At 41.5% G+C, this 13781-nt stretch overlaps 1 protein-coding gene across 7 annotated transcripts in view; it reads right to left on the bottom strand.

Annotated features, from left to right (window-relative positions):
• TMCC1 (transmembrane and coiled-coil domain family 1) overlaps window positions 1–13781 on the bottom strand; it is a 106458-nt gene that overhangs the window by 14387 nt on the left and 78290 nt on the right. Inside the window, exon 1 of one of the 7 annotated variants that reach the window (XM_033141124.1) lies at window positions 6892–7007. The exons of the other annotated variants lie outside the window; for them this stretch is intronic. Coding sequence (XP_032997015.1) covers window positions 6892–6954 — 63 coding nt within the window. The 5' untranslated portion in view covers window positions 6955–7007. Of the gene's footprint in view, window positions 1–6891; window positions 7008–13781 lie in introns of those variants that run through there. 7 annotated transcript variants of the gene reach the window in all.

Here is a 13781-nt window from a genome sequence, read left to right as displayed (position 1 = left end):
ATTATTATAGTAACTGCAGACTGCAGGACCATTTATTCAAAGCAGGTTTCTTAAATCCTAGCAGATAGAGAAAGCTGTTAACATTATTGGCTGTACATTTCTTGATGGCCAAAACAAAATCGAAAATTCTTTCTAGTAGCACCTTAGAGACCAACTGAGTTTGTTCCTGGTATGAGCTTTCGTGTGCATGCACACTTCTTCAGATAATTTCTTGATGGGTTTAGCTACTAGCTGCACCCAGAGCGTGTGAGGGATGGGGCGCATGGAGGGTGATGTTCACCCTCGTGAGTCCCATTCAGTTGCTGAGTGCTTGCCCAGCAGGGTGGGGGGATGGGGACTGACAGTGGGGGGTGGCAACCCCCTCAATATTGGGGGGGCTGAGTCCTGTGCCCCAAAATATTGAAGTGGCTGAAGCCCCCTCTGCCCCATATACTTGGTGCTGCTGTGTTGGAAGCACAATAAGCATATGTAATTAGGCCCAGAGAAGAGCAGTGATGAGTTTGCCGTGTACCCAGACAGAGCAGGAGTAAGCTGGTGCCTTCATACAGCAGCAAGAGCAACCAACCTTCACCAAGGCCTGAAGATTCCCTTTGAAACCCCATGTAAATACAAGTTCTGCAGATAACCTAGATGTTGTCTGATCCATATATAATGGGTGTATTTGTTGTACAGCTGGTTTTTAAACACATAAATTATACAAGAATGTTTCTCATAGGATGTAGTGGTCACTTTAAAAGAGGGACAGTTCTATGGAATCCTTTTGTAGAATAAAAGGCAAAGGGCCTTCTCGGTGCTCACCCCCGCTTTGGGGAACACCCTCCTGTCAGATGTCAAGGAAATAAACAATTATCTGACTTTTATAAGACATCTGAAGTGATCATGTTTGTAGTCTGCTTGTTAGAAGAAAGCTCTGCAGTTATTATCCATTAATATGTCTGGAAATGAAACAGAAGTTGGATGGCTATCTATCATGGATTACTTAGTTGTGATTCCTACATCGCAGGAGGTTGAACCAGATGACCCTTGGGGTCCCTTCCAATTCTATGATTCTATGAATTCTGCACTTTCACAACTGTAATTTAACTAAATGTTGTCTGTCCAGTGTTTAGAGAGACTCAAAATCCAAGCCCTGTATGAGAACTTACATTATTCATGATGAGTACAAAGTTAAGTGTACTTTATAAATCTGCATGTCAGTAAAGCAAATGTCCTTACTTGACATGCAGCCGAGAGAAATCACTAAGAACGATAGCTATTGAGCTAGCCAATAGCTATTTTGCCCCATTTGAATTATTGTTCAGTATCTCCACCAGAAATTATTGGTGCCCTGCTATGATGCATACATATAATTCCGCTAACAACTCCTCTCATCTGACATCATCCTTAACACAACACTGTTTACTCAGCATGCTGGTACGTTCATATCACTGCTTTGGTATTGATTACTCTAGATAGCAAGCTGGCATTTCTATTAGCAGAAGTCTTATCTGAACATTTAAAACTGCTGTTAAAGTGATTTTTAAAACAGCACCTGCACATTAATGCTAAGGTTCATAGAAGCACAATACAGTAACCACAACTTAAATGACTGAACTCTCAGATCAAACTACAAGTATCGGTCAAGACTGCTTGAATGCAAGGAAGGCTTTATTTGGGTGGGTGTGCCAAACTCTCCTGAAAATGCCCCTAACTCTCCCTGTTGGTGGCTTATTTTCAGTATTTTGAGCTCAGCTGGGAGAAAAGTAGGTTAATAATGACATGAGAGGATAATGGCAGGAAGCAACAGATCAGTGGCAGTTCATATGCTTTACATCAGGGGTGAGGAGCCTCTGTCAGCCTGAGGGCCACATTCACTTCTGGCCAACCTTTCAAGGGCCACAGGCAAGAGTGGGGGCAACACTGAATGTTAATTCTAACTTTGTACAGTAGGCTAGTTTCTACACACACTCATCAGTGTTAGAAACTCAAAAATATATAAGCTAATTGCCGAATGGCACCTTAAACCTAGGTTACAGTAGCCACAATGGAATGTCTAATCACCACTGTTATTGCTATTACCATTATTATTCATTTCATTTCTATACCACTTTATATTTTAAAGGGAAAAAAATCTCAATGTGGTTTACAATGCAGATTACAACATCAAATAAAACAATCCAGAATAAAACACCAAATGTAATACTGAGTGTAAGGTGGATGAGGTTCTGGACCCTTAAAATGTGTGTAATCTTTCATCCTACTTTCAAACGGGAAGTGGTTTATTGGCCTCATTCCATTGAGCCCGAAGCATTCAACTCCATGCAGAGAAGTGATCATGGCTCAGTGATGCCAGCAGAGCGCAGGATACACCTTACTCTTGAAATGAGACACCCCTTGGAAAGGAATGCCATATTTTAGGGCAGTGGTTTTCAATCAGTGTGCTGTGGCACTGTGCCTTGAATGGTGGTCAGGGGTGCCATGGGCAACACTGGCCTCTGTCCCTCTTTCCTTCCCTCCCTTCCTCTGATGCCCTCTCACATCACTGCCTCCCAAATGCTTGCACAGCTATTTGTTGTAACAGCCCTGGGATACAAGCTTCCCAGGCAAATGGTGCCTCTGGAGCTGGTCAGGGTGTGCCGGTTGCTAGGAGCTGAAACAGCTTCAGAGTAAGCAAGCGAGTGGGCAAGGGAGCCCAGCCAGCCAGTCTGCCAGGTCTTGCCATTGGTAATGGACAGACAAGTCCCAGGCCCCTGTGGGATGGTGTGAGAAGGCACCTCTTTCGGGGCAGGGGGGGTGCAGCTCAGAGACCAGGAGTGGCAGCAACGACTGCCCGGAGGACCCCCAAGCAGATAGGAGAAGAGAGGAGGCTGAGGGAACACTCCACAAAGGAGGGTGTTCGAGAAAAGGTGAGAGGCTGTCAGCTCTGCAGGCAAGGGGTGACATTATTGGGCTCCTGAACCCCACAGGGGTGCCACAGAAAGAATGTATTTGGTCAAGGGACCTGTGGACTCAAAAAGGTTGAAAACCTCTGTTCTAGGGCATTCCCTTCTCTCAGGACAGTCATATCTCATTAATGTGAATGGGATCATTCCTAGCTGTACCACTAACTATAACCTTATAGCCCTTGTGACTGGACCAGCCTTTTGCACAGGGCTAAGCCTCTTTTCCTCAGCTGGGATAGTCTGGCCTCAGTTGTCCATGCACCTTGGAACCTGCGATTGGCATGTTGAGGCCTTGTTGGTTGTTCCACCACTGGTGACAGACGCATTAGTGTTGACTCATGACAGGGCCTTCTCAGCGGTGGTTCTCCCTTTGTGGAAAGCCCTCCCTGGTGAGATACATCTTTCCCCCTCATTATTGGCTTGCAGGAGGAGTATCAAAACATTCTTGGAGACCCAGCCAGATGGGCAGGGTACAAATAATAAATTATTATTATTATTATTGTTTACCCCAGGCATCTGATGCTTGATACTGTTACTGGTAACTCTAAAATCATTGGCTAAGAATATCACTTATTTTAGAATGCTTTAATGATATGCTGTTGACTGCCCTAGGCTCCTTTAGAGGGATATAAATGGAAGAAATAATAGCAGCAATAGTAGTAATACCAATGCTTCTTCATTCCAGCAATTTTAATTTACACAGGTGACTAGACTAAAAGCTGTCTGTGATCCAAACATAACTGATTTTATAAGCCACATGACACAATATGAGAAACACTAGCAAAGCTTAATGTTTTGTTTAAGCAATTTCTCTTACTAGCTTGCTGTTGAACTCAATAAGCATTTTAAGATGCAATTGGTGTGCAAGAGGATTCATGCCCTGGTAGAAACATGTAGTTCAAAAATTCTACAAAAGACACAGATAAATCAAGGCAGATGGGTAACTAGCTGTGTAATAATCCTGTTAAGAATTCTCTAATTAAAGGAACAGTGACTTATCATGACTCATCACACAGTCCAACTGCAAGGGCCTAACCCACTGGGAATCCAGAGTCAAAACAAGGTGCACATGGACTGTGTGGTTTATATAAGGAACTCCAGTTTTGAATTACAAGATCTGCTGCTTAGAGACTATTAGCACCACTTCTGCCATCTCTTAACAAAGTGGAATGTGAGCAGCTTAATGATGAAAATATTGTTATATGCCACCCTATCTTTGAGTGGTGTGAGATTCCAGAGGTACCAGGCACACTTTAACCCAGGGTCTGTGTTTCCTGCGCGACAATAAGTCACAGCACAGACTCTGGTGTCTTTATGATGTATGGTTTATTTACATACATATATAATCTGAAGCCTACAGTGGAAGGGCCCACAGCCTTCCTCCCCTGGAAGTTTCTGTCTCTCTCAGACACAGCAGCATCCTTACCTTTTTCAGAGAATGGTCTTATCCCACATGTTCTAACTCAAGACCAGGTGTTTTGTAACACAGAGAGGGGCCCCACTATCTGCATTCTCATACTTAGGGGTTTTTTTTTACTTAGTTTTTTTTACTTAGTTAGTTTTTTACTTAGTTCTTTGATGACTTGTTGCGCTAACGGCTCATTACCCCCAGGCTATTACCTCAAACAAGCTTTTACAGGGGTTGATTGCCTAGGATTAAAGGGGGTGCCAGATACACAATGTGGGAAGTTTTCTGAGGTTCATTAACTCTTCACATGCTAATTGCAGGGGCTTTGAAGTGGGTCTTACATGTTCATACAGACCTATCTGAAGACAGAAGGATCTGTCATCCTGTTTTAACATACCAGTTCTAAAGTCCAACACTGATTAAACCCAGGCATTAAGCCCCCCACCAAAAGCCCTGGTCTTGGGTTAGCAAGGTTATTAATATTAAGATAAAAGGTAAAGGGACCCCTGACCATTAGGTCCAGTCGCGGACGACTCTGGGGTTGCGGCGCTCATCTCGCTTTACTGGCCGAGGGAGCCGGCATACAGCTTCCAGGTCATGTGGCCAGCATGACTAAGCCGCTTCTGGCAAACCAGAGCAGTGCATGGAAACGCCGTTTACCTTCCTGCCGGAGCAGTACCTATTTATCTACTTGCACTTTGATGTGCTTTCGAACTGCTAGGTTGGCAAGAGCAGGGATCGAGCAACGGGAACTCACCCCGTCGCGGGGATTTGAACTGCTGACCTTCTGATCGGAAAGCCCTAGGCTCTGTGGTTTAACCCACAGCGTCACCCGCTTCCCACTAATATTAAGATACCAGCAGTTAAATGTTTATTTCTATTGGCACAGACTGGTAAAAATATGCAAGTATTTAAAAATGCAGCTGATACAATATTGCAATAAATTATTTAAAAATGCAGCTGATACAATATTGCAATAAACTATTTAAAAATGCAGCTGATACAATATTGCAATAAATTATTATTCATTCCTCCTGCTCCCATCCTTTCACTTCAGTAGACAATGAGTAGACACTACCTCACCTTTAAAGTTAAGATGATTTCCTGTTATTATGAGAGTCATTATAGGCCAGCTCAAACATGTTATGATATTTGCAAATGAACAGTGACTAAATAAATATTAATAGGATGACAGAGTTTACGACACCAGACACACATACACTCACATGTGTGGCACAAACTTCCTGCAGATTTAATAGATTCTAACCGACATCTCCACAAACAGCAAAGATTAAAAAAGGAGAGCCTACAGTGATATCCACCTAATTCTCTAGCACTTTATCGCTTCACTTAATCAGTAAATATGGAAGAAGCAGGAGTATATGTGTGTGAACATTAGGGAGGTGTTAGAGATTGTTTCCACTGCAAGTGCAGAGTTGCTGTGAGGAATGTTACCTTCTGCTGCCACAAGGCCTTTACCTCAGAGCACAAACATTGCCCCCTCAGTCTAACTGCTCCACATTCACTTTGTGGTGGCAAGGGGTCCCAATAAAGGCAGGGGCCCTGCATAGGGCAGATCAACCTCTTTTCCAGGATTATAGAGAGCAAAAAAGTTCCTGGCAGATCCTCAAGAGTAAAGATCCTCCTCCCCCCTTTTTCTAGTTCACAGTAAGGACAATTGATCTTGTTTAATAGAAGACACTTTCTACCAAAATATAAACAAACTGAGCCAATAGAATGGTGCTTTTTCCTGCTTGAATATTCTGCAGCCATTTCTACCATGTATTTATTGTAACCAAATGCTCTGGCTCATATTACTGTACTAGCGTGCCCATTCCACATACAAATAAGAATGAAGATTGGATTTCTTGGATCAACTATCTTTTAACATGAAGTTAATTGTAAGTGTAATGTAAACATTTCATCTACTGTCCTCTGCATACTAAACTTGAGGGATATCAGAGGTATTAATAACTTAATAAGCATGATGTGCCTCTCATAAGTCCTCCATTTACTAAAACGCAAATGCATAGAAAACATGGGATTTTCCACATTTGTTTCTATTCATGTTGGAATATGATGCTTGATGTGGTAGCTTATAAAAACCTAAAAAGACAGCAAGTTCATTTCTGAAGGTCACTGGTTTAATGAAAAGGGCACGTGCCCATACAGGCTGCTTTTTCCAACACCAAGGATGATTCTGCAATATGTTCAGGCTTCCCATGAAATGCACATTGTACAACTGAAAAGCAAAGCAAGCATTTGCATCAAAATATGTGGCTGACCTAGGCAGCTATCTGACACATCAATTTTACTAATATTACTCCTCATAAAAGAATGTGCCATTTATATTCAAGATTAACACTCACTCAGACGGGAGCTCTTATGCTTCCAAGCTTCTTAACTGCAGATGTTAAAAATGACTCAAGGATTATAAAAAGCCAAGCCAGAAAGGGAGGGGGTGGAGGAACATATCTAAGAATATTGCTTATTAATGAGCCACTGGAGTTGTAAACAGAGCAGCCAAATCAGACGCAGCAATGCTTTTCTGCAGGATCTCACCTTGCCAGGTTCACTGAAATGATTTTCACAGCACACACAGGTACAGCAACACCACATAAACATTGCCGCATGGCCCGTCTGCAACGCCCTGCTCAGTGCTAGGTACTGCTGGGAATGTCTCCCAGACCAACTACTCTGCTCCCTACATCTGTGAGACTGAAAGAGCTCTGGGTAGTTGCTGTATAAACAGACCATTCGGCAAAACAAGCAGCCCTGTGTGCTCCACTATCACTGATGCAAATGAATAGTTACACTGAGCTCATGCATGGTATATGCTTTTCCTTCAGCAGAGAACATTTAAAAAAATGCAAGCTCACCGTCACTTAAATTTAAAGCTACAGAGCACACAACTGTTATGCCCATTACAACTCCAGGTCAATTGCAATTCACTTTCCATATATACACTTCTCTGCCCCTGGGTGTTGGAAGTAACTTATGCTAGCTACCCAGGCCTTTGGCTCCTCCTCCAACCCCAAGTTTACAAGCTCTGCAATGCCTTGGAGCCAGGGTGCACAGGTGTTATAGGACCTGGATGCAAGGACAGTTAGAGGGGAAAATCTTTCAGGTGGTTTTGAGCCAGATAACAACTTTGCCGTAGGAAAAGCCAAACAGAAACACCAGAAAAACCAAAGGTTCAGACAACTTTAAGTCACTCACAGCATAACAAATTTTATCAAGGCTGGCATTAATTAGAGTGAGGAACTACGTGGGTATATTTTTCAACTCGTCAATGCAGATCTTTCAAGGGGCATCAAATATGTTTGTTCCCAATTAATCAATGAGATCTCAGGAAAAATTCATCCACATAACCCAGTCAACTAATTTAATGTAGCCCTGCTCCCCTGCAATGCCAAAATGGATCTTTGCCCCTGACTAAGGGCAAGAGTGGAATGCAAAATAGAGGACACTGTTGTTGGTACAAGTGGTAGAGAAGTTTTGAATGCAGAAATGCAACTCAAGAGTTTTACAACTTGCTCATTGTTCCTTCATTGGAAACATCTTGTCATATTGTGACACGTGATTGAGGTTTCCCAATAGAGATGCCAGATTAAGACACTGTTCCAATACTATGCGTGATGTTCGGTTGTGAAATCAGTAGATTGTAGTTTTATGATTTTTTCCATATTTTTTCATGGCATTTATTGTTAGCCACCCTGATATCCTTGAGGGAGGACAAAATATGAATTATTTTTAAAAATAAAAAGCTAACTAAGGTAACTTTGGTATAGACTCCAACTTCCCAGAACATCTGACTTTGCCACTGTTGAAAAACCAACTTTCCATTATGAACACTGCTGTCATAAAACAGTTTGGACATGAGCTGGATCTAGATTTACCAATCTAGAGGTGGGAAGGAGATTTCCTATTGTTCTCTCTCCCCGCTACAGACCCCAGTACCACCTTCTACATTGTTCTGGACAGTTACCTCTCCTTCAGGAGAACAGGCAAAAAACATCGCCCCTCTGCCCCTTCCAGCAGGAGATCCAAACTTGCACCTCTGTAGTCAAGCTCCTGATATCTTTAACCTGGCAGAGACTTATCTCAAAACATTGGGAAGGAACTCAACATGCTCATTTTATAGGATAACTCATATAGTAGGCAACGGCAACTTGGAAGAAGTTCATTCCTGTTCTAATGAGATTCATTGTCTGATATACAGTGACCCACGAAGACTTTCAAAGAGATACTGTAACTGTCTGCATCACACACTGGGACAATTGAGACATCACAATAAAGCATGGTTTATCATTATGGGAGGGAGCCATAAGGAACCTAAGGCTTGCATGTGCTCCCTCACATACACAGTCTTGCAAAGCTATGAAGAGGAGACTGGAAGCTTTGGCTTCCAGTTGTGATTACCGGTAACTGTAGCTTGTTGTTTCATCCAAACCTGACAAACTGGTTACTCCTAGCTATGTTTTGTTGAAACAAACCAGCTCCATAAACCACAGACTACACTACAATAATTAAGGTCAACCAGTTTATCAGGTTTGGATGAAACAACAAGCTGCAGTTAATAATAATAATAATAATAAAAACTAGAGCAAAAGCTTCCAATCTCCTCCTCTTAGATAAGCTGGAAACTTGTAAGCTCAAAACTTGTTGGATGCTCATAACACCTGCAGTTAACCAAGGCTCCTTTCCAAGTCTGTTTGGAACCAAGAAGTTTAGACAAATGAGGAAGCAGCAGTGCAATGTCCTTGCCAAAACAATGCTAGCAGGATAAATTAAGTAAATTAAGATTTAAAGTTGATAGATGCTCTCAGACATGGTGAACATTTCTATGGGTTTCTCTCCAGGGATGCATTGGGATTGGTTGAATATAACACAAGTATAACATTGTGTGTGTGTGTGTGTGTGTGCCAGCTAAAGAAAATATTGCATTCCAAAGCACTGGCAGAATAATGGATGGAAGAACAGATTTGTCAATGAATTTGATGAGCTGAGGATTCTTTCTCATGTACAGGACAATGTCAACTCAGTGCCTGTTAATGTCACATGTAGAGCTTCCTCAAGCTTGATGGGGACAGATTCCATTGCTTATTCCTCTCAACTGGGTGGGTGGGTGGGGAAAGAGTGTGGAAATTGATATATTGGAACTCAAAATCTTTATCCAGCAAATTCATAGATATGATTATCCATGTACCATCCATAAACCACATTTATCTATAACAAGGAATAAAAATATTTCAGTGGTACATGAAAGTACATTGGCAGTCTAAAAACTGATCATATTTCTATACATTGAAGACTGCATATTACCGTAATCTCAATTTAAGTTCTGGGCTAAATTGGTTTCACCTGTTTTTCAACACAGCCCCCGCTGCCAACAAACAAGAACCCCTCTTATAAAACCTATTTCAACAGAGACCATAGCTGGATGGTGGGAAGGGGGGGGGGATAGCATGCATACCTATGGCCAACAATGCAGCCTTCAGGTCACTAAAAGACTATGTGTAAAAAAAAAATCCCTCTTAGTTATTATCCTTAAATAGTTCAGTTATTGTAGTTTGGTTTCCAATATATTAGAGAATGTTGCTCCAAATGAAAGGATTTCTCTGTATAAGCCAGTTTTCATGCAGTGCACTTGTGTGCATACATAAAAGTGTATAACTATTTGTGGAATGCATGGCCCTTCAAAAGGCAGCTTGTTATGTAACTGGGGAAAAGCACTATGAATGGAAGAAAACAGCAGTACGGGTAGGGGGAATGATATGCATGACTGTTTCTTTATATATTGTTGCAAGGAATAAACACCCGGAAGAGGAGAGAAAAAGGGGACGCTAAATTTCAAAACTTGAATAACATGCAGAAGAGAGAAAAGTCAGCTAAAATAATTTTATAAGTTAATTTTATGCAAAACATTGATTCCAGGGGTAGCCCTCCAGATGGTGTTGGATTACAATTTTCCAGCTAGTATGGCTGAAGGCCAGGTATGGTACATACTGTAGCGTAATATTATTTGGAGGGAACCACACTGGCTACCTCTGAATTGTCTATAATAAAGACAAGTTAAGATCAAGGGGATATAATTGAAGGATGAGATTATATGTAATATTCAGAATCAGACAGAAGAATATACCTATAGAGGGTAACCATGTTTTACTGCAGTGGCAGATAAACACACCTGTCTCCCAAATGTCTCCCAAATGCCTTCCAATGCATGTGGGGTTCACCCATCACCACTTGCCACTGGACCAGGCCCTCTCAGAGGTCCAGAGGCGCCCATGCAACTTCCAGCTTTTGAAGCCCCAGCCATAATAAAAAAAACAACGACAACACATGAAAACCACATACAGCGCCAAAAAAGCATGAAACATAATTTGATTTAAAAAATAAAATAAGAAATGTTTTTATAGTCTTTTTCTGTGCAAAACACTAATTATTGAGGAAAATTTAGCTTACACACACTGTCACTGTCTACTTTAAGCATTGCAAGCCCATTCATTAAATAATGAACTTTTCTCTAAACTAAGAGGTCCCAAATGCTGCATTTTTTCCCTCATATGGAAGTTACTCCATCTCCTTAATTATTTTAGTTGCCTTTTTATTTAAGAGCATTTGTATACTGGTCATCATTCCAAAGGGCTCACAGAGTGGCCCTTTATGTTTTAATGGCCTTTAATAATTTAATATAATCATCCAATTTGGCTACCACACCCATCACCCCTTATTCTAGATCATTATTGGACAAGTTCAAAAGCACTGGTCTCAATGCCGACCCTTGGTAGACTACATATTCTACACCCCTCCATTAGGAGAACTGTCAATTTAATCCTACTCTCCTGTTCCTGTTGCTTAACCGATTCCTGATTCACAAGAAGACCTTGCCTCTTATTGCACGAATGATAGGCTTATTCTTGGGGAGGTACTTTGTCAAAAGCTTTTTGAAAGTTCAAGTACACTATATGAATTGGAGAAAAACACACACACACACTTTTGTAGACATTCTCAAAGAACTCTAATAGGTTCATAAAACAGAAGCTACCCTTGGAGCAACCATGCTGGTTCTGCTTCAGCAAGGCTTGTATTCTGTATCTTGGTTGTACTATCTTTAACAATACTTGCCACCAGTTACTTTCCACACCCGGGAAGTGTGTATAGAAGTCCTGGGCTACCCAGACAAAAAGACACCCCCCCTCAGCCTCACTGATGTGGTCCAAAAGAAAGCAGCACAATACATTTGGCTGCAGGAGTTGCCAGAAGGAGGCGTATAAAGCACCACCCCACCATCTTAGGCACTGCACTCCGAATTTGTGTAGGGTTTATTCCGTAGCCTTTTCTCCTCCCGAAAATATGCCACAAGGCAGGAGAGGTTTAGGAGCAGAGTCTTCCCTCTCTTAGATGAGCTACCTCCTCAGGTTGGCAGGCCCCATCTGCCCCTCACCTCCCTCTACAGCATATGTAGAAACTGCCTTCTTGATTGTTGGACCCACTATTGATTTCATGTGCTCAATCTGCTGGAGCCTGTTCTCACATTCAGGGGAAGTCCCAAACTCAGTGATGGTTTGAAACCCATCAGCTATTCTCATCTGATTCAGCTGGCTGGTTGAAGCCATTCCCATTGTGTGGCCTCTGTGAGCTGCTGACAGCTTCTAGAAGCCGCAGGTGTGAGCTGAGTGCAGCATGGGGACCAAAGGTGGACAAACTACCCCAAAAGGAGCACAACGTGTCCCCCACTAAGGGTAGCACTCCTTCCCTAACACCCCATGCACCCCAAACAAGGAGCAGATATCATGATATCAGGAAACTTAGAACCAACCCTAGTAATTTCTCAGACAAAAGTAGTCACATATCCTCTTGAAATTTCATCACCATGAGAATTACATTATCTGCTTTGCTTGCCACTCTCTATGAGCAGGAGATGAACTCAACCTGCATGATACAAGTTGTTTATTAACCAAATTGGTTTCTTACAGTTCCAGGGAGAATACTAGAATCTTGAGACAGCCGAAAGACTAGCAGATTTATTGCAATGAAAGCTTTTATCTAAGTCTGGTATCTTTATAATGTCACTGGTGTTTTTTTGTTTTTACCATAGACTGGCATGTATACACCTTTGGAATCTTTCATCGTGAAAAGTTTCAGGAAATACCGGGTACACTTCTCAGGCCAGACCTTGAAGTCTTCAGGCTTTTCTTACTTGGGACCTCTCTTTAGGCCAAAGACACATTTGTGGGCATATTTTTTTTAATATAATACCATATGTTTGCATGGTCTTATTGTTCCTCCATGACAGATGGCCATCCAACCTCTGCTTAAAAACCTCCAAGGAAGGGGAGTCCACCACCTTCCAAGGGAGTCCATTCCACAGTCAAACTGCTTTTACCGTAAAGCTGGGGCCCAACCCAAAATTTGGCATACAGGACCATTGAATATGTGGACTAGGTGGCATGATTTACATGAGAAAAGAACCAAGGATATCTGTGGAAGGCAAGGCTCCTCAGCTGAGATACCGTGTTATCGAAAATCAAGTATTTTTTATAACCTTAATGTAATTAATCTGCTTTAAACACTTATTGCCTTCAGGAGTTCAAAACTGTAGATAATAGAGGTCTGCATTAGTCATAGTTCATCATATGAACTCTGAATACAAGTTAAGACATCTAGCATAATAAAAAATATACACTTGGTTAAGTAATTCTACTTCTGTCACATGTTCTTGAAACAAAGGCAACAGTTTGTATATTGCCTTAGCCAAGAAGATATGTCAGTAGTTTCTACAGCATGTTGAATACACACACACACACACACACACACACACACACACACACACACAGAGTTACGCACACTCACACACTACAAAAGCAATATTTAAACTAAACCTTAACTTTCCACAAGATCACAAGATAAAATGGGATTTATGGAGCCCCAAGTTCACCTCAGAATGCCAAATACATCTATGCCAATTTACAAAACATGCCTGTTTTGCACAACTACACATTCAATATGATCACTTATGGATTAATTTTTGCTGATCTTTTACAAACAAAAATTAGCTTACAATATAAAAGGTAGTAATTAGGATGAATTACTTTCAAGTAAATCATTGGCAGATTTACTATTTCTAGCTATACAGCTAGAGTTGACAGCTCTGAAACTACATATAGAAAGAAAAGACTTTTAACACAGGAGAATTGCATTTCTGGTTCAGGGGTTCATTTCTGTCGGTGGTTCAGCTGGGTTTCTTCACTAAAGTCCTCACCTGTTTACCTACAAACAGGAAGCTTGTCTCATTCTCAATTACACAGTTATATTGATTCATTCAGAATGTGAAATGCTTATTTACTGTCTATATTTGCTAATGGGCTTGCAACCCAGGCTAGACCACTTACACCTAGTGTCTTGATGCTTAAACCCTGGTATCACTTCGGTTGAAAGAGAACTTA

Source organism: Lacerta agilis, chromosome 2 (assembly GCF_009819535.1).
Source record: "Lacerta agilis isolate rLacAgi1 chromosome 2, rLacAgi1.pri, whole genome shotgun sequence".
Lineage (NCBI taxonomy): Eukaryota > Metazoa > Chordata > Lepidosauria > Squamata > Lacertidae > Lacerta > Lacerta agilis.
Note: the sequence above shows the minus strand (reverse complement) of the source record. Positions and strands in the feature narration are given on the sequence as shown.